The sequence below is a fragment of the Globicephala melas genome, chromosome 2, assembly GCF_963455315.2.
Source record: "Globicephala melas chromosome 2, mGloMel1.2, whole genome shotgun sequence".
Taxonomy (NCBI): domain Eukaryota; kingdom Metazoa; phylum Chordata; class Mammalia; order Artiodactyla; family Delphinidae; genus Globicephala; species Globicephala melas.
In genome coordinates this window covers 175739877-175757889 of record NC_083315.2, presented here as the reverse complement: position 1 = coordinate 175757889, position 18013 = coordinate 175739877, and the positions used below count along the sequence as shown (strand labels likewise).

The following is an 18013-nucleotide window of genomic DNA, read 5'->3' as shown; positions in this document are numbered from 1 at the left end:
CAGGCAGCAAGGGGAAGGAGAACCTTCTAGACAGAGCCCTGGAGGGAGGGCAGTGCTGCAGGCGCAGAGGCAGGTGGGAGCCCCTCACGGCTGGCAGGGCGGAAGCAGTTGGGCTCGGCTGTGACTCCCCCCCCCACTTGCTGCCTCTCTCGGGTGCCTGTGGCGCAGCCCGGCCCCTGAGGCAGAGACGCCCTCCGGAGCCAGGCTGGGCTGGCCCGAGAGCGGGCTGGCCCGGGGTGCCCGGCACCACTCGGGGCTGCGGGTAAAGCTCTGCCTTGGGCTTTCGGCCCTCCCCTCTGCCCCCCGGGCCTGCTTCCATGGGGTCACCCTGAAATCCAAAGCTTCCTCCCGATAGAGCAAACGGACCAACCTGAAGAAGCCCAACTCGGAGAGGACGGGGCACGGGCTGAGGGTCCGCTTCAACCCGCTGGCGCTTCTCCTTGACGCCTCCCTGGAGGGGGAGTTCGACCTGGTGCAGAGGATCATCTACGAGGTGAGTGAGTGGGCGGGCGGCCGCAGCCCTGGTGGCCCCGGGCAGGGCTGGGGCTCACGCGCCCTTTGTCCTAGGTGGAGGACCCCAGCAAGCCCAACGACGAGGGCATCACCCCGCTGCACAACGCCGTCTGTGCCGGGCACCACCAGATTGTGAAGTTCCTGCTGGATTTCGGGGTCAACGTGAATGCCGCCGACAGCGACGGCTGGTGAGGGCCCCGGGGCGCTGGGGTGGTGGGGAGAAGGGAAGAGGACGAGGGTGGCAACTTGGTCCCAGGCCTGCGTATCCTCCTGGTCTTCGTTCTCGCGGGGGTTTTGTTAAAGGCTCGGCCATGATCACGCTCTACACGTGGCTGACCGCTGACTGTAGGCTGAGCCTCTGCTGATCCATACGTTTTTAAGCAGCCAGAAAGCCTGTGTGGAGGGGAGCCTTGCAGGCCGGCCGCTGCGCCGCAGGCCCTGTGCCCCGTGGGTCTCATCGTGAGCTTCAGGCAGCAGTCTGCACTGCTGCGTTTGAACAGCTGTTTTTTGTATATTGTGATACAACACAGCCGTCACTGTCGCAGCCATTGTAAGGGACACATCATTGGTGTGAGGGACATTCGTGCTGTTGCACTGTGAACACCCAGCTTCCAGGCCGGTGTTCAGTCCACTCCCCGCCCGCCCTTTTCAGAAACGTGTGTGTGGCCCAAAACTGTTAGTAGAAGTGAGGCCACTACACAGCCAGCAGCACAGCAGCTCGCGGGGCACTGAGCACACAGCCCTGGGGGCCGCCTGGGACCCGGCCGGGCGTGAGCACCTCCTCTGTCCCTCCAGGACACCGCTGCACTGCGCTGCTTCCTGCAACAGCGTCCACCTCTGCAAACAGCTGGTGGAGAGCGGCGCCGCCATCTTTGCCTCCACCATCAGCGACGTTGAGACTGCTGCGGACAAGTGTGAAGAGGCGGAGGAAGGCTACCCCCAGTGCTCCCAGTTCTTACACGGTGCGGGGCGGGCGGCCGGGGGTCCCCAGGGGAGAGGCCTGTGAGGGCTGAGGTGTCCCACAGTGGGTCTCCCATCCTGTCCTGTGGGGGAGGGAAGCTCCCTTCTCCATTAGGCAGCGCTGGGTTTTCCAAGGGCTAAACAGTCACAGGCCATCCACGCTACACCCGATGGGAGAACCTGTGGGCCCAGCCTACCTTAGACCCTGGGGACAAAGTGACAAATGAAACAGGCAATGCCCTCCAGGCCCAGCTCCCAGGACAGAGGCCTTGTGGCGGGGCGGGGGTGGGGGGCGGCCGGCCTTCCCCACTGTCCAAGAGCAAGTCCCGCGGCTTCTTTAGTCATCGACTTTTGGGAGTTTGTTCTGCGTGTGGGCTGTGAGTTTCACCTTAAGAAACGCCTTTTAGAACATCCCTGCTTTGCTTCTGGACACAAAGGTTCCGCCACGGTCCTCTTGCTGGGACGTGGAAGGGACTGTTGGCTTTAAGCGGAGGGTGGCAGCTGGCCTGGCTTCTGACCGCTCCACTGCGGCCCCCGCCGGGCTGCCCAAGGACAGCAGCGTGTCCCTCCTGGTCCTGCTGTGGGGCTCTCTCTGCAGCCCGCCCTCCATGGAGACCTGACCGTTTGCTCTCCCGTCCCAGGGGTGCAGGAGAAGTTGGGCGTGATGAACAAAGGCGTGGTGTACGCTCTGTGGGCTTACGAGGCCCAGAACAGGGACGAGCTGTCCTTCCACGAGGGGGATGCCCTCACCATCCTGAGGCGCAAGGACGAAAGCGAGACGGACTGGTGGTGGGCTCGCTTTGGGGACCGGGAGGGCTATGTGCCCAAAACCCTGCTGGGGGTAAGCACTCTGCGCTGCACCGGGGGCCCCGTGCCGGAGCCAGCTGTCCCCTCTACCTGCCCGTGGGCGTAACCTGGGCTCCAATCCTGCGGGCGGGAGACTGCCTTTCTCCAAGCCTCGTGGGAACCGTGGGGGGGGGGGGCATCTGCCGGAGCCCCCCGACAGGGGCTGCTCAGAGTGCTCTGCTCGTGGGGTCGGTAATGCGGTGGGGGACAGGCGACTGCAGGCTGCTCCTCTGCGTTGCACTGACGCTTCCTCAGACCCTTGGCAGGGCCGTGCCTTTGCTCTCGTGCTCCGTGCCCGGTGGGGCTGGCAGATGCTTTCGTGACACAGTCACTGGACACCGTGGGCCTGCCAGGCACCTTTAGGGGCCTTACAGACAGTGTCAGTGTCGAGTGCCCTGAGAGGAAGAGGAATGGGGTATCCTGGGAGTTGGAAGTTCTCCGTAGGAGGGTGACAAGCTGAACTTCGGCCTGAAGGAGCTGGTGTGCGGACTTCTGAGGGCAGCCTGGCCTCTGGAAGGGGTTCCTGCCCAGTGTGTCGTCCCCTTGTCCTAACTCCTGTCCCTTGCTTCCCAGTTGTACCCACGGATCAAACCCCGACAGCGAACACTGGCCTGAACTTCCCTTGGGAGCACCGCAAGGGCTTTCCAGCGACGAGGAGCCACTGAAGAGATGATTCTGCCATTTCCCTGGGAAGCTGAAGCTAGAAATGGCTTTACTGGTGCTCCCTTTATCAGACAGCGTCCACAATGTGAAAGCCCGGCAGGTTCTAGGTGAGGCCCTTTCTCTGGTCTGCCCGCAGCTGGGAGAGAGACATTCGCCTCCAGGAAGACCGACTTTTGCCAGTTACTGTAAATCCAAATAAATACCCAGCTTTTTAAACAACTGTCCCTGTTGCCAGTAAGAAGCCCTGTAATTAACCCCTGGTCGGTTGCCAAGGAAGACGAATGCTGTCACACACTTGGGCCCCAAGGCCGTCGTTCCTCATTCCCGGTGTCACCCCAGCCCCAACAATGAAAACTTGCAGCTGCCGTGAGGTGCGTCCCCTCGCTAGAGCCCTGCCCTCCCGTTTACTAGAAATCACAGAAACCCGGGCACCTTTTTCATCCTCACCACATGCGTTTCTTCATCACCAAACGAGGCCCTGTGTGGAGACTTCTGCCAGCAGTGGTGCCTGGTGTGTGGGCTCCACTTCCTGTTCCAGGCCTCGGTCTAGGTCACCGACAGGCCGTGGATGCGAGGGACCTTAAAATCAAGTGACACGTGGTCAGGAGTCTCAGCACAGCACTGCCTTCTCTGCAGCCTTGTGCTGCCCCGGTGTGGTCCCCACCCCTCCCAGCGTGGACGTGCAGCCCACGGGCCAGGAGGCGGTGGACGCAGGGACGCCTGCAAAGTCACGGGGGCAGCTATGGGGGTGGGAGGGCAGGGGCCCCAGCTCCCCGGTCCCAGCCATGACACCATAACCTGCCTGGTTCCAGACTTGAAGCAAGTAAGGCGCTTCCCTGAAGCGTCAACTGTACGTACAGGCTTTTATATACCAAAACTATTTTTTGACTAAACCACTCGAAACTGTCAGAACCACGTTGGAAATGTTTTTTTCTCTCATTAAAATCCAGGCCCTGAGCTTATTTTCCATGCGTGAGTCTTGTGTGTAATTTACGTACAGACACGTGTAGGTCCTTGTTGTAGAGTCACCTACCTTTAAGCGCTGGCTGACTGTGCACAGTGTGCTGATGGGAAGCGAGCATCCTGCAAGGCAGTCTCTGCGGATGCCATGTAAACGTGCACACGGTAAACTGCTGTCTCTCACCGCAGGCTGTGAGCGAGTCTTGTGTCCTGGAGCCAGAACTGAGCTGAGCATGAAGCTCAGGTTGTCTGGACACAGCGAGGTGAGGCCTGATCCGTATTTTCAAAATAGGTTTTAATCGTAAGCTTTATATACAAATTGTTGTACAATTATTTTAATAAAGGGAAATAGTGAAAAGTACAAAACACAAATCTTGTTCCTTTCCCTGTGAAGTAGCAAAGGTTTGTTCATAGCCCCAGATGAGTGACACGTGAACGGGCAGTCTGAGAGATGCGCTCCAGTACAAATCAGGCCAGGTCACCACTGCCCAGATCACTTCTGTGGAAGAATTAATGGAACGAACATCAAGGGGCCAGAACTATCTAGTAAACTTGGGCACTCATAAAAACATGGTATAGATTAGATTATGCTAAAAAGATTTTAGCAGTAGTGTAGCTCAGTCTCTCCCACCCCCAATTAGGCATCGATGAGACCAATTCTAAAGCACGAGGTGTTCTGAGCGTTAATCAACTGTGTACATATTGCACTAGGTAAGCTCCGAGTACTTGAGTTGCGTTTCCAGCACGTGTAGGGTTAGTTGCGCCTGTGCGTGCTCGGCGAGCAGGTGCTGCTGCCCCTAGCGGACTATCCAGCCCACGTGGCGTTACTGGTCCCGAGATTCGTAGAGAAGCTTGGCAGCCTGCAAGGTGACCAGAGATAAATGCGTGTGCCTGGCTGAATCCAGTGGGGGCACCCCGGGTAGGCAGGCGGCGGGCCTCCCTCTGGGAAAGGTGGGCAGTGCTCTGAGCAGAAGGGCCAGGCCCACGGTACCTTGTGCATGGCCACCAGCCATGCTGTCGCCTGCCTTCTGCTGCCGTTTGCGTCCTCCCCGGCCGTCAGCTTCAGCTGCGTCACGCCCTCCGCCCCTGGCGCCGTGTACTGCAGGGTCATGCCTGTGGCCCGCGCGTTGCCTCCTGGAGTGGGGAGACGAGGTAAGGATGCCCGAGGGGACGCTGAGCGCCCAGGGTGCCGCCGGCCCTGATGTGCTGCCGGGGCGCCTCCTCCCCAGCCCTGGCGCTGGTCTCAGACGGAGGCAGCCTGGTGGCGGGGCCTGGGCTAGGGGCTGCCCAGCGTTTGAGCCCAAGCTCACAGGCCCGGCACCACGTGGCCGAGAACCCAGGGAGAGGCGCGGTGCCGTTGGGAGGGCTGCCCAGGCTGCACCCTGCCTGTCACGCTGGCCTCACCCCCACCCTACTCTGGAGAGCCAGGGTCAAAGCGGAGGGCACAAGTGCCACCAACACCCCACTCTAGTACATGAGCTCCTGAAAAGATGCCATGTGGGGTCGGCCTGCTGGGACACTGCCCGCCTTTGGGCTGTGACGCCATGGACGACGACGGGACCCCAGCACCTGCTCTGAGAACCAACGGCTGGAGGAACAGACGGCCTTTCTGTCACGACTGCAGTCAGAAAAGTGGCAAGGAGACCAAGCCTCACAGTGGAGTTTGCCTACCTACAGCTGTTCTACTTTGTGACTTGGGAGGAAAACTCCATTGTGAGCCGTTACCCAGCTCAGAAGATCCCTTCCATCAGACGCAGGTCTCAGAGTCAAACGCAGGCCGGTGGGGGAGCAGGTGCTGGGGGGGAGAGGCCCGGCCCACCGGGAGGTCGATCCGGCTGGAAGTGCCCCGCCACCCAAGGCCTGGGACGCCCCTCATGACCTTTCATAAGCCACGGTTCGACCCTGGGTGTCAAGCGGCTTGTCCCCGCCTGGGCTCCTTGCAGGAGTGCCCCCCGCCCCCGGGCTCTGGGGCAGGCAGGCTGTGCTCTGCCCACCCCCCGCTCCCATAGGTAGACTTCTACTGGCCCAGGCCACGTTTCCATGGCTCCTACGACCGCTGTCGCATTTTGAGTCTGTGGCCGGCAGAGCTGCATGCAAGTACCTGGGCCTCGACAGAAAGTGCGCAACGCTGCTGTGGCCACCGCCCCCGCCCACTCGGGAACACATTTTTCTGGACATTTAACGGTTCCGGAAGCCTGGGCAGAGCAGGGCTCACTGTCCTCCCAGCACCGCCACAAGGGGCCGCATAGCGCCACCAGCCCCCGGCCCCGCCCACACGTGGGAAGGACACGGAGGGAGGCCCCGGCCTGGGTGGGGGGGTGGCCCCCCGCTTCTCCGGACCGTGACTTCCGCACCTTCGACTCACGGCCCAGCACAGGTGCCGCCACGCACAGCCTGTGCTCGGGGACAGGGGGCAAACGCTGAGCCGGCCCGCTCCCCTCGCCACCTGCGGGCCCAGGAGCGCAGGGAGGCTCCTACGAGAGAACACGGGAGCGAGCGCGCTGTGGAGGGACGGGAGCGCGCTGGGGAGGGCCGCCGCCCGCGCCCCCCTCGCGTGGCCCGCTCAGGCCCCAGTGGATGCCCAGGGGAGGATGCCCAGGGGACGTTAGGAAACACTGCGTAGGGCTCCCCTTGGGAGCGCAGAACTGAGCAAATGAGATAGATTGCTTCATTCATGCTTTGTCTGCCCGTCTTAGACCCAACTGTCCTTCAAATCAACCAAAAGAAGGGAATGTGTGTTTCACAGAGAGCCTCGGCGTGGACCCCAGCACACAGCAGGGTCTGAAGGAGGCGCAGCCCGGCGCGGGGGCAGGGAGAGCGGCGGGGAGCGGGGAGCTGACCTTCAGAGACGGGCTGGCTCCCCGGGAGGCTGGTGTAAGTGTGCATGTCTTTTTCTACGTCAAGAAGGTAGGCCGGCAGGAGAGAAGAACAAGCAAGAGCCGATCAGAAAACAGAAAGCAAGACGGACTAAGTCACGTGGGTTTCTTCAGCGCACTGCGCCCAACGCGGAACACCAACTCCACTTCCGTGGAAGGACAGCTGCTGAAGTGCGAAAGTTTAGGTGGAAAGATCCAGAATAGGCTAAGCGCTCCGCAAGCTCCAGGAGGAGGGTCGTCCCCGCAGACCCTGGGGGTCGTGGTGCTGGGCGGGCAACGATCCAGGCATCGGGGAATCGGACCGATGCCAGCTGCCGCCGGAGCCTTACCCCTGACCCGAGTCCGACAGGAAGTGAAACGTACAGAAGGGTAGTCCCCGCTTGTTTTACACGTTCAGCCCCATTCTCCTGGCGAGCTCCTACAGCCACTCACTAACCACAAGCCCCCGCCACGGCTGAGCGCGACGGCCCACAGACCTCGAGGGTCACCCAGGCCGGTGCCACACGGCGCTCACCTCCAGGAGGGAAGCCTTCCGTGAGCATCTGCACGGCGGCAATGCGCGTGACCTCGACCTCGTGGCGACTGTCCCCGTCCAGAAGCAGGTACCTGCAGCAAACGAAGGGCGTCCACACCACGTCACTTCAGGCTCGGAGCGACAGAGCGCCAGTGCCGCGCAGCACCCGCTTTTACCTCTGGTTGCTGGAAAGACGACAGACCATCGTGTCTGGCTTCTCCGAGTTTCCAAAAGTTACCAGGAAGGTGGCTCCTGGGGATGAAAACCAGACATGAGGACCCGGCAGCTCCCTTCTCGCCTCCCCTTCCAGGCCAGCCCACCAGGGGACACGCACAGAGGACAAAAGGAAAGCAAGACAGGTGGCAGCTCTGTTCTGTGGGGCCCTCGGCTGAGGCGGAGAGGCCGTGACGGGGTTGGGGTTCAACAGTGGAAATAAAAGGTGCCTGGGGCTCCCAGGGGCCTTACCTCCCAAGGGCCTGGCTCACAGGGCGCCGACCCTCCCCCAGTGCTCAGGGGCCACTGGGCAGCACCACCTGCCCTGCTGCCAGGAGGTGGAAGGAGCCTGCAGGCCGGGGGGCTAGGCTGCCAAGGCCCGGGAGGGGACAGCAGGCATGGGGAAGGGCAGCAGGCAGGGGGAGGGGCAGCAGGCAGGGGGAGGGGCAGCAGGCAGGGGGAGGGGGCAGCAGGCAGGGGGAGGGGCAGCAGGCAGGGGGAGGGGCAGCAGGCAGGGGGAGGGGGCAGCAGGCACGGGGAGAGAGCTGCCCTCTCGCCACCACCATGTCCCAGGACGGCGGGGGCCGCACCTGGAGTCCCAACCATTGGTCCCAAGCCTGCAGCAGGCACCCCGCAGAGACAGAGGCCAGGCACGGCGTCAGGTGTCACAGCATCGCAGCCACCACACGACAGACACGAGGCCCCAGGTGCTCACCACTCAGGAGCAGCTTGAGCTGCTTGTCGTAGAACTCGGCCTCCCGGTGGGACACCAGGGCGCACTCAGCACACTGCCGCACGGGGTCCACGAAGCACATGCGCCGCAGCGCCACCTTCTGGCTGCAGCACTTGTCGCAGAAGCACTTCCCACACCGGCGACAGTGGTGCTGCAGACGCGGGGCAGGCAGTGAGGACCCCCGGAGACCCACGCCACCGGCATCCACGACCAGATGCCTCGAGGGTCCCAACGGTTTCCCAGCGGCCGGAACCCTGCCCGCTGACCAGGCTGCCACTGTCCCCAAGGCTCCGCGACAGACAGCGCCCACTCCCACCCCCCACGCCCCCTCCCGCCCCACCGCAGCTCACCTTCCTGGTGAGAAAGTCAAACTTGGTGTCGCACTGCATGCACCTCGGGCACTAGGAGAGAAGGTGACAGGGCGTCAGGACCCGGCTGCCAAGGCCACGTGGTCAGCTCCTCAGGGAGCCCCGTCCTGTCACCGGAACCCAGGATCGGCTGTGAGATGATGCGATGCCACAGCAGAAAGTGATCTACACCGGGTCCCCGCGCGGAGAAGCGCAGTGGGTCTGCTGAGCTGGGGCAGCGTCTAGCTAGCAAGGGTGCTACCAGCCCCAAATGCCCGGGGCTCAGCGGGGAGGCTGGGGACAGTGCTCCAGGGACAGGCCGAGGTCCAGGGCCGGAAACAGCCACATTATCACCAAACCAACCAACCACGCAGAGGACCTCAGACCTCTTATCTGACAAAGCGAGGGTTTTTTCCCATCCTGGCGCCAAGTGCGGACAGACTGTCCCCGCACCGCCAAGGCTCAGCCTCCACGGTGGAAAAGCTGCTCCTGGACACATGTGCCACCTCACCCCAATGACACGGTGACAGTAAAATGCCACTGTCAGGGAGCCAGACACCCTGACCACCACGCGACCCGAACCCGGCCAGTCCCCAGTCAGTCCTGGCCAACACGGCCTGACCCCAGTGTCCTGCCCTTCGTCCTCACTGCCTGGCTTCAATCTGGGCAGCCAGAACCCACTTGCCGCCCAGGCTTTGTTCCCCATCCTCCCCGTTCTGCCAACGCAGTGCTTGACCTTGACCCCTACTCTGCACCCCTCCCGCCCCCAGGCCTGCGCCTGCAGCCGGGTCTGTTGCTCTGAGGAAAGGCACAGCAGGTGCCAGGGCCCACCATGGGGCCGGGACCCTGAGGAAGCTTATGGAAGGAGCCTGGCATCCACACGCAGTGTGCCCTTCTCCGTGGGAGGGCAGGCATCCAGGCCGGCCCCGAGCCCACCCAGCTCTACGTGGCCACGGCCCCACCCTGGGCTGGTGTCTAAGCGTTCTGAGATCCTGTGATTGATGTTTCCTTATTTTCTCTTTGCTCTTACGCTGCCTTCTGGGCTGGGACACAGGGCCTGGCCCACCTTGGCTCTCCAGAACCATCCAGAGAGTCCCTGTCGGCTTCAGGCATGAGCTGGCTAATCACAGCGCAGCTGCTTCCACCAGTCCCTGCCATTGCCTCTCGCTGTCAGTTCTGGAATGTTCCGTGTGTTTGGCCCTTGGGCCTCCACCCATGGCAGGGCATCTGTGTGCCACGCTCTCCTGTGACCTCACACATCTGCCAGCCACAGAATCCACTGGATGTGGGGAAAGCCGGCTGGACCACCAGCGTCAGGCCAGGCTCCAGTGCGAGAGCTGCCTCCCGAGTCCATGCGCGTCCTGCACCCACGGCTGGGACACGGAGCCCAGGGCTGCCCCACCCTCGCCGGGAGGCTCGCATCTACACAACTGAGAGACCAATTTCTAAACTAAGACCACAGCAGAATTTAACATTTGCTCCCGGGGCTTCCTTGGTGGTGCAGTGGCTAAGAATCCGCCTGCCAATGCAGGGGATGAGGGTTTGAGCCCTGGTCTAGGAAGATCCCACATGCTGCGGAGCAGCTAAGCCCGTGTGCCACAAATACTGAGCCTGTGCTCCAGAGCCCGTGAGCCACAACTACTGACTGCACGTGTCACAACTACTGAGCCCGTGCACCACAACTACTGAGCCTGCGCTCTAGAGCCCACAAGCCACAACTACTGAGCCTGCGCTCTAGAGCCCCCGAGCCACAACTACTGAGCTCACGTGCCACAACTACTGAGCTCACGTGCCACAACTACTGAGTCTGAGCTCTAGAGCCCATGAGCCACAACTACTGAGCCCACATGCCACAACTACTGAGCCCACATGCCACAACTACTGAGCCCACACGCCACAACTACTGAGCCCACACGCCACAACTACTGAGCCTGCATGCCACAACTACTGAAGCCTGCGTGCCTAGAGCCCGTGCTCTGCAACAATAAGCCACCATAATGAGAAGCCTACGCACTGCAACGAAGAGCAGCCCTTGCTCGCCGCAACTAGAGAAAGACCGCACGCAGCAACGAAGATCCAACGCAGCCAAAAATAAATAAATAAAATAAATAAATTTTTTAAATAAATAAAATTCACTCCCTTAAAAACATTAGTGATCTAGAAGTTTTGTATTAATCTAAATAACCAACGAGGTTATTCAGAAAACTTACAGGCTTTAAATAAAGTAAGTTTCCTGTGGATTATATAAAAGAAGCTTTTAAAGTTATCAAGAGAACAATTTGATATGAAAACAGAATTAAATAAGGAAATAAAGCAACTAGTGAAGATATGAGAGTAAAATTACCACCAAAGAACTCACACCTTGTCTGATAAACCAGCTGCATCGAAAGGAAACGAAAAGCCCAGGCCGAGCCCCGTTCACCTGACCTGGACCCAGAGGCTCTGGGGTTCTGGGAAACCACTGTCTGGGGAGACGGAGTCCAGAAACCAGGTGTGAGCAACCCACCTGCACCATGTGTGACGAAAGCTGCCTGGGTTCCAGCCTCCCGGACTATGTCGCACCCAGGCCTGTGTCACCGCGGCATCACTAGGGTGGGCTGGGGCTGGCATCACAGACAGGCACACTTGTAAGGGAGAACCGGGACCCACAGGAGCTCAGTGAGGGCCCTGCGTGTGAGGTGCAGGTTAAGGCACAAACACACACAGCACATGCAGACAGGCACAGAGACACAGACACACATGCAGATGCTGCCTGATCCTCTGCGGGCTGCCCCAGGCCGCTCCCCACCCGCCAGGACGGGCGGTAGGACCAGCAGGGCCGTCCTCGTCCTCCAGTGAAACAGTGTCAACGGTGGGGCCTCCAGCCCACCACCAGGGCCCCTGCGCTCACCCCCAGGACTCCTGCCCCACAGTTGGGAGGAAGCCGGTGGTAAGGGTGGCCTCCACAGTGTCCCCTGGGCGCCCACGAGAGGACAGGGGAGCCGGGGGGGGGGGGTGGCACAGACAGCCTCTAGTGCAACACCCGATGCCGAGGCACTCCCGGCTGCAGCCCCAGGGTCAGAGCCCAGCGGCCTCAACCCCTCGCAGGGCCAGGAAAGCAACAGCTGACTCATGCCCACCCTGCCAACGCAGGAGAGTTCAGACGAGGTTGGAGGTGTGCTTTCTGGTGGGGAAGTGAGGGGATTACGAGCAATCAAAGGAAAAACCAGAAACGGCCACAGGAAGCCGGGCCCAGATGGAAGACTTCAGGGCAGAAGGGGCCTTCGGGGATCGTGGGGTCCACCCCGGCACGCAGCCGAGGGCAGAGGCTGGGCCACAGGGCTGCTTGGAGACCCGCGGTCTCTGCCGACCTGCTGTCTGACTCCAGCACAGGGAGCCCTGGGGGTGCCCAGGGCAGCGCATCAGGACGGCCGACAGGGCATCTTCCCTCAAGGTAGAATAGTCGGAAGAGAGAGTTTGGAGAGTTTAAAAAGAAGTTACTATAAAAAGGAGAGGGCTTCCCTGGTGGCGCAGTGGTTGGGAGTCCCCCTGCCGATGCAGGGGACACGGGTTCGTGCCCCGGTCTGGGAGGGTCCCGCATGCCGTGGAGCGGCTGGGCCCGTGGGCCATGGCTGCTGGGCCTGCGCATCTGGGGCCTGTGCTCCGCAACGGGAGAGGCCACAGTGGTGAGAGGCCCGCGTACCGCAAAAAAAAAAAAAAAAAAAAAAGGACAGAGTTTGGGACAGATGCCCACCCTCCCTCTGAGGCTGGAGCGGCAAAGGACAGTCACGCCTCCTCCCACACTGTCCTTGGCGGTGCTAGGAGAGACAACACCTGCCCGGCTGCGCCTGGCTTGCACGCTAGACCGCTTCTCAGGCTACAAGGGGACTTCCCTCGTGGTCCAGTGGGTAAGACCCTGGGCTCCCATCACAGGGGGCCCAGGTTCGATCCCTGGTCAGGGAACTAGATCCCACGTGCATACCGCAACTCAGACCCGGCACAGCCGAAACAAACAAGCGAATAAATAAATAAATATTTTTTTAAAAAAAGCTTCCTCTCCCCAGAGCCCGTGCTCCATAACAAGAGAAGCCACCGCAATGAGAAACCCGTGCACCACAACGAAGAGTAGCCCCTGCTCGCCGCAACTAGAGAAAGCCCACATGCAGCAACGAACACCCAACACAGCCAAAAATAATTAAATTAAAAAGAAAAAGCTTCCTCAAAAATAAATCATAAAAATAAGTTACAAAATTACATGTATTACTGTATCTTTGTTGAAAGACGACCGTTTTTAAAGAGTAAAAGCATAACTCCTACAAATATAAAGTGAACCCACGTCAAAGATTTAACTCACGGACTTCCCTGGTGACGCAGTGGTTAAGAATCCGCCTGCCAATGCAGGGGACACGGGTTCGAGCCCTGGTCCGGGAAGATCCCACATGCCGCAGAGCAGCTAAGCCCGTGTGCCACAACTACTGAGCCTGCGCTCTAGAGCCCGCGAGCCACAGCTACTGAAGCCCGCGTGCCTAGAGCCCGTGCTCCGCAACAAGAGAAGCCACTGCAATGAGAAGCCCACGCACTGCAATGAAGAGTAGCCCCTGCTCGCTGCAACTAGAGAAAGTCCGTGCACAGCAACGAAGACCCAACGCAGCCAAAAATCAATAAATTAATTAAAATAAATTTAAAAAAAAAGATTTAACTCATTAACTAATGAGGGAACCAATAGGATGTTAGAAACCAGCTCGAGGGACGAAGAGCAGACACACAGCAGCCCCGGGAACGAGACGAATTTGACAACAGATGCTTTCACGGGGGTGGGTGGGGCGCCTGAGGGAAGGAGCGGCAGGGACAGAACACCTCCAAGGACAAAGCCCAGAGCCATCAAACAGGGAGCAGCAGGTGCAGACACCACATCCCAGGAAGGAGAGGCTGCCACTGCCCATGTCCCACAGGACAGCCAGGAACCCGCCTTCTCCCAACACTGGCAGCAGCGCCCCGCTGGCCCGAGCAGCCGTGGGCAGCTCTCCTGGCTCCTGACCATGGGGACCCGCCTGGGATCCCGGAGGCCACGAGACCAGAGACCGGGGACGCCGCCCACAGTGCTCTGGGAACGCATCCTGCAAAGGGCCCCCTCCCCTCTTGCCCCAGAGAAGACTAACAGACACCCCTGTCCACCCACCACAAGCCACACGCGGACTGCAGATGGGACTGGCTGACACATCCATCGGAACAAAGTGCCCACGAACTGGACTTGATAAAACCTTCGTTCATCTCTCCTTCCTTCAGGGCCTTGAACTCTGACCCACACCGTAGCCTGAGACAGGCTGTCCTGGGGTGATGCACCCCCTGATCCTCTGTCAGATCACACCACCTGCCCCTCCCACCCCACTCTCTCCTAGCCTGGGCTGCCCCTCCCATGGAGCAAGCCCCTGCCACCTGCCTTTGGAGAGCTCACAGGGCCCTGGGCCGGACCTCCCCCCACAGTGACCCTGGGGACACAAATCTCTCCTCACCTTGTTTTTGTTTGACACACTTGTGCTCTCTCCTCCCCGGTTCTGCATCTGCAGAGCATCTGACGTCAGTGACAGTGCAGAGCCATCGTCATCACTGGCTAAACCCAGCGCCCAGGACAGGAAGAAAAGGGATGCAAAACTGCATGGATTCTAACGATAAAATTCAGTATTTGGGGCTACTTGTAGCAAGTCCTTATGGCTGTGTGCCCAGACAGCCCACCCCTAAGGCCACTCTCCTGGTCATGGGACACTCGGACGGCAGCCACACGAGGCCCAAGCTATTCCCAGGCCCTCCCTGTCCCGCCACTGCCTCCCCACCTCACAAGCTCCCAGGGGCACAGAGACATCAGGAAAGCAAGTCTCAGTTACTTCTGGGTCAGGAACCCCTCTGAGAAGCTGAGAGCTACAGATGTACCCACATCCCCACGTTTTCCAACATCTGTAAGGGATGCCCCTGTGGGCCCCAGCTACCAAGCTGGCACAGGGTCAGGCACTGAGTAAAGAGTTGATAGGGCTTCCCTGGTGGTGCAGTGGTTAAGAACCTGCCTGCCAGTGCAGGGGACACGGGTTTGAGCCCTGGTCCAGGAAGATCCCACATGCTGTGGAGCAGCTAAGCCCATGTGCCACAGCTACTGAGCCTGCGCTCTAGAGCCCACGAGCCACAACCACTGAGCCCACGAGCCACAACTACTGAGCCCACAAGCCACAACTACTGAGCCCACACGCCTAGAGTCCGCGCACCACAATGAAGACCCAATGCAGCCAAAATTAATTAATTAATTAAAAAAAATGAATCCCACTTTGATAATGGCAACACAACGAGAAAACCACATGTAAATAAACTTTAAAAAAAAAAAAAAAAAGAGTTGATAGATGGGCAACAGGTTGGCCGCTGATGGACCCAGCAGAAGACAGCCGGGACGAAGAACACAGGACGGCTGCACACAACCGTGACACTCATCCACCCACAGCTGAGTGCGGGGGCGGGTGAAGCTGAGGACAGCATGTCGCCCCTGCCACGCTCCACCTATGCCCCCCACCGCCCGTCCCAAACCACAAGTAAACCTACTTCTCAGCACCGGTAGATCCACGCTTGGGTCCCCTCCCCACATACCAGGGTCGTGGGTCCAGAAGCACTGGGCAGGCCGAGTGCCGCCAGGCCGCGCGAGCAGCAGGGCAGAGGCCCCGCAACCAAGGCCAGCCTTCGTCCCGACGCTCCCAGCCCCAACTGCCCCACTCCCAGTTTCTTTTCCTCCCGACGCTTCCTTTGGTCCCTTCTGGACTCTAGGACATTCCCCAGTACGTTTCAACACGCACTTCCTCAAAGTCAGAGGAGAAACTGTCCACGGTCACTTGGCGCTTCCTCCCCGCTCTGAGCTCCCTCCGCCTCTAGAGCCTTCTTTGGCTGCTCAGATGGCAAACTGGGGGCATGTTTCTGGAAGGCACCCCGCCATCCTTCTAACACAAGAACGAAACTTCTGTTACAGGAAGGAGTGCCACGCTGATCCCAGCACTCCCACCCACACTGATCGCTTTCCCGAGAGCCCCCAGACAGGCGGGCAGGGCCCCAGACGCACCTCAACACCAGACCCGCAAAGAAAGACAACACATGCAGTACAACCTGCGAAACAATCATTCCAGCAAAGAGCAAGGGGCCCTGAAGAGTGCTGGCAGGGGGGACCCAGAGGTTAACTGAAGAGCAGCTCGCGGGCTGCAGGGGAAAACTGCACATCGTCCAGAGGGGTGTTCTCCCGCACATACGGTCCCTAAGGAGGTGGACATATCCCTGCTGTGAGCATTTCATGGGGGATCAATCAGGGGAAAAAATGTCTAAAGAGGGTCCTCGGAGGACAAAAGTGGAAAAAGACTGACACTCTGACCTGGCCTCGAGGACACGTTTGGTGCCCACGCAGTGAAGTGGAGATGCTGCGGACACAGTATGTCCCTGTCCCGGCTCCCCTCCCCCGGCGTGGAACAGACCAACTCGCCTCTAGCTCCTGCCCTCACCTGCCTCCTTCCAGGTCAGGCTGTGCGGTTCTGACTTCTCTTCGAACCTTGATAACACCTGCCCGGCTCCCTCACTGATGCAGTTAAAAGAGCTCCGGAACATGCATTCACTTAGGAGAACGAGAGTCGTGATATTACCTTTTTTCTCTTTAATCACCTTTTAACAGCACTAACCAAGGAGACCACACGAGAAAAGGTATGTTCTGTGATTTCAAACACTGCAAACGCCAGGAAGAAAAATGCAGAAGAGAAAGAGCACAGACAGGGCGACCAGAAACCCAAGAGGAAGGGAGGACGTGGCCTGGGCCAGCTCAGTGACCCGCCTGCGCGCCAACATCTCGCCCTCTGTGCACTGGCCTGCAGGGACTCGGTGACCAGGAGATGGGAGGAAAGGGCAGCCCTGGCAGGACGGCGCTGAGACCTCCCCGCGGCTGGCCCAACCGCCCCTCCGAGCTCTGGGCGCTTCACCGCCAGTGCCCTGAAAACACCTGATCGCATCCCCTCACTTCGCCCCCCCTGCAAAAAAACGTGCCGCCTGCAACCGTCATTCTACGGGGAGGAAGGAAATGTGGTCAATCGGAACGCTGGAAGGAGATGCAACTTAAAGCATTTTCAAAAATCGTGCTACTGGGCTTCCCTGGTGGCGCAGTGGTTGAGAGTCCGCCTGCCGATGCAGGGGACACGGGTTCGTGCCCCGGTCTGGGAAGATCCCACATGCCGCGGAGCGGCTGGGCCCGTGAGCCATGGCCGCTGAGCCTGCGCGTCCGGAGCCTGTGCTCCGCAACGGGAGAGGCCACAACAGTGAGAGGCCCGCGTAAAAAAAATAAATCGTGCTACTTTTATGTCTCTGGGACGTCTGTGATTTACACGAATGCGGTAAGTTTTTCCGCCTGGCTTAGCATAGCTGAGAATAACCGGCTTATGGGATCCAGTCCAAACCCTGTGGCACAGCACAGCACAAAAAGGCCTTCAGAGGTTCCGCCCCCACCCCACCCACGGGAGAGCTCACGCCCCACCCCGCCCCTCACCTCTGGGCGCAGGTGCAGCTCCCCAGGCAGGACGCCCTCCACACGCCCCACCTGGACACGCGTACTCACCCCCAAGACTCCCTCAGACACCACCGCCAGGCAATCCACACAGCGAGAGTGCCCTGCACAGAGCGCTGATTATAAATAAACAAACACGAGACTCCTCTCCTCCCTCGCGGGAGGGAGTCGCAACTGTATCAAAGGTTCCAGCCCAGCAGCTCGACCTATGGATGTGGCGGAATCCACAGATGACCTCGCAGCTGGGCAAAGCCCGGGTCGTATCAGGAAGGGAGATATGTGAGGGGTCACAGAAACCTCGGGGGGCAGTTTCTTAAGAGCGGGGTAGACTGGGCGCCCCGCGAAAGGGAACCAGGCCAGGCAGAGTACCCGTGGCCCAGGAGGGGTGGAGCCCGGGGGCTCCGCTAGGGCGCGGGGCAGGCGTCCCGAGGGCGGCCGGGTTTGGGGGTGGGGAGGACACAGGGGCCGGCGGAGGCAGTTCCGGGGCCGGGGTGCGCGGGGAGCGGAGAGCGGGTCGGGCTGCGGAGGGGCGTCGGGGAGGTGGGGCGGGCCCGGGGAGCCGACGCGGGACGCGGACGCCGGGAGGCTCGGGGGCACGGGGAGGGGACAGGGGGAGCGGATCCGGTCCCGGGGCTGACGGGCGTCCGCGACCTACCTCCTTGTCCGGGACCCACTGCGGCTCCTCCAGGCCGAACGGGCTGCCGAAGGCACGGTGCTCTGGCACCATACGCAGGCCGCTGGGGGAGCGCACCAGCTTCTTGGCGTCGCGGCGCGCGGCCACCTCGGAGGACATGACGCCGCCCCAGCGCTCGCCCGCCCGCCGCCCGCCCGCAACCGGGCCCT

At 60.5% G+C, this 18013-nt stretch overlaps 2 protein-coding genes across 7 annotated transcripts in view; one reads left to right on the top strand and one right to left on the bottom strand.

Annotated features, from left to right (window-relative positions):
- Window positions 1-3944, top strand: part of PPP1R13B (protein phosphatase 1 regulatory subunit 13B) — a 74409-nt gene extending 70465 nt beyond the window's left edge. For all 3 annotated transcript variants that reach the window (XM_030883218.2, XM_060295338.2, XM_060295339.2), the window contains 5 exons: window positions 356-493; window positions 568-701; window positions 1309-1475; window positions 2115-2314; window positions 2893-3944. In XM_030883218.2, the coding sequence (XP_030739078.1) occupies window positions 356-493; window positions 568-701; window positions 1309-1475; window positions 2115-2314; window positions 2893-2934 (681 nt within the window). In that variant the 3' untranslated portion in view covers window positions 2935-3944. The remainder of the gene's footprint in view (window positions 1-355; window positions 494-567; window positions 702-1308; window positions 1476-2114; window positions 2315-2892) is intronic.
- Window positions 3945-4218: 274 nt separating this feature from the next.
- On the bottom strand, window positions 4219-18011 carry ZFYVE21 (zinc finger FYVE-type containing 21). 4 transcript variants are annotated; one of them, XM_030883256.3, is made up of 8 exons: window positions 17826-18011; window positions 8629-8679; window positions 8261-8429; window positions 7509-7584; window positions 7333-7424; window positions 6783-6836; window positions 4934-5076; window positions 4219-4802 (listed from the first exon to the last, which is right to left on the bottom strand). In XM_030883256.3, the coding sequence occupies exons 1-8, from the start codon at window positions 17961-17963 to the stop codon at window positions 4767-4769; spliced, it is 759 nt and encodes a 252-aa protein (XP_030739116.1). In that variant the 5' UTR covers window positions 17964-18011; the 3' UTR covers window positions 4219-4766. The 4 variants fall into 4 exon arrangements, with proteins under 4 accessions (XP_030739116.1, XP_069901118.1, XP_030739120.1 ...); XM_070045017.1 differs by lacking the exon at window positions 17826-18011 and adding an exon at window positions 15232-17084; XM_030883260.3 differs by lacking the exon at window positions 17826-18011 and adding an exon at window positions 11132-12268.
- Between the last annotated feature and the right edge of the window lie 2 nt (window positions 18012-18013).

Bases quoted from the DNA above. Each gene is read 5' to 3' on its own strand.
- ZFYVE21 (XM_030883256.3), bottom strand. From the start codon at position 17,963: ATGTCCTCCGAGGTGGCCGCGCGCCGCGACGCCAAGAAGCTGGTGCGC. The intron at 8,680-17,825 runs GTAGGTCGCGGA...CTTCTCTCCTAG, and splicing joins AGTGGGTCCCGGACAAGGAG to TGCCCGAGGTGCATGCAGTG. The intron at 7,585-8,260 runs GTGAGCACCTGG...TTTCATCCCCAG, and splicing joins GCTCAAGCTGCTCCTGAGTG to GAGCCACCTTCCTGGTAACT.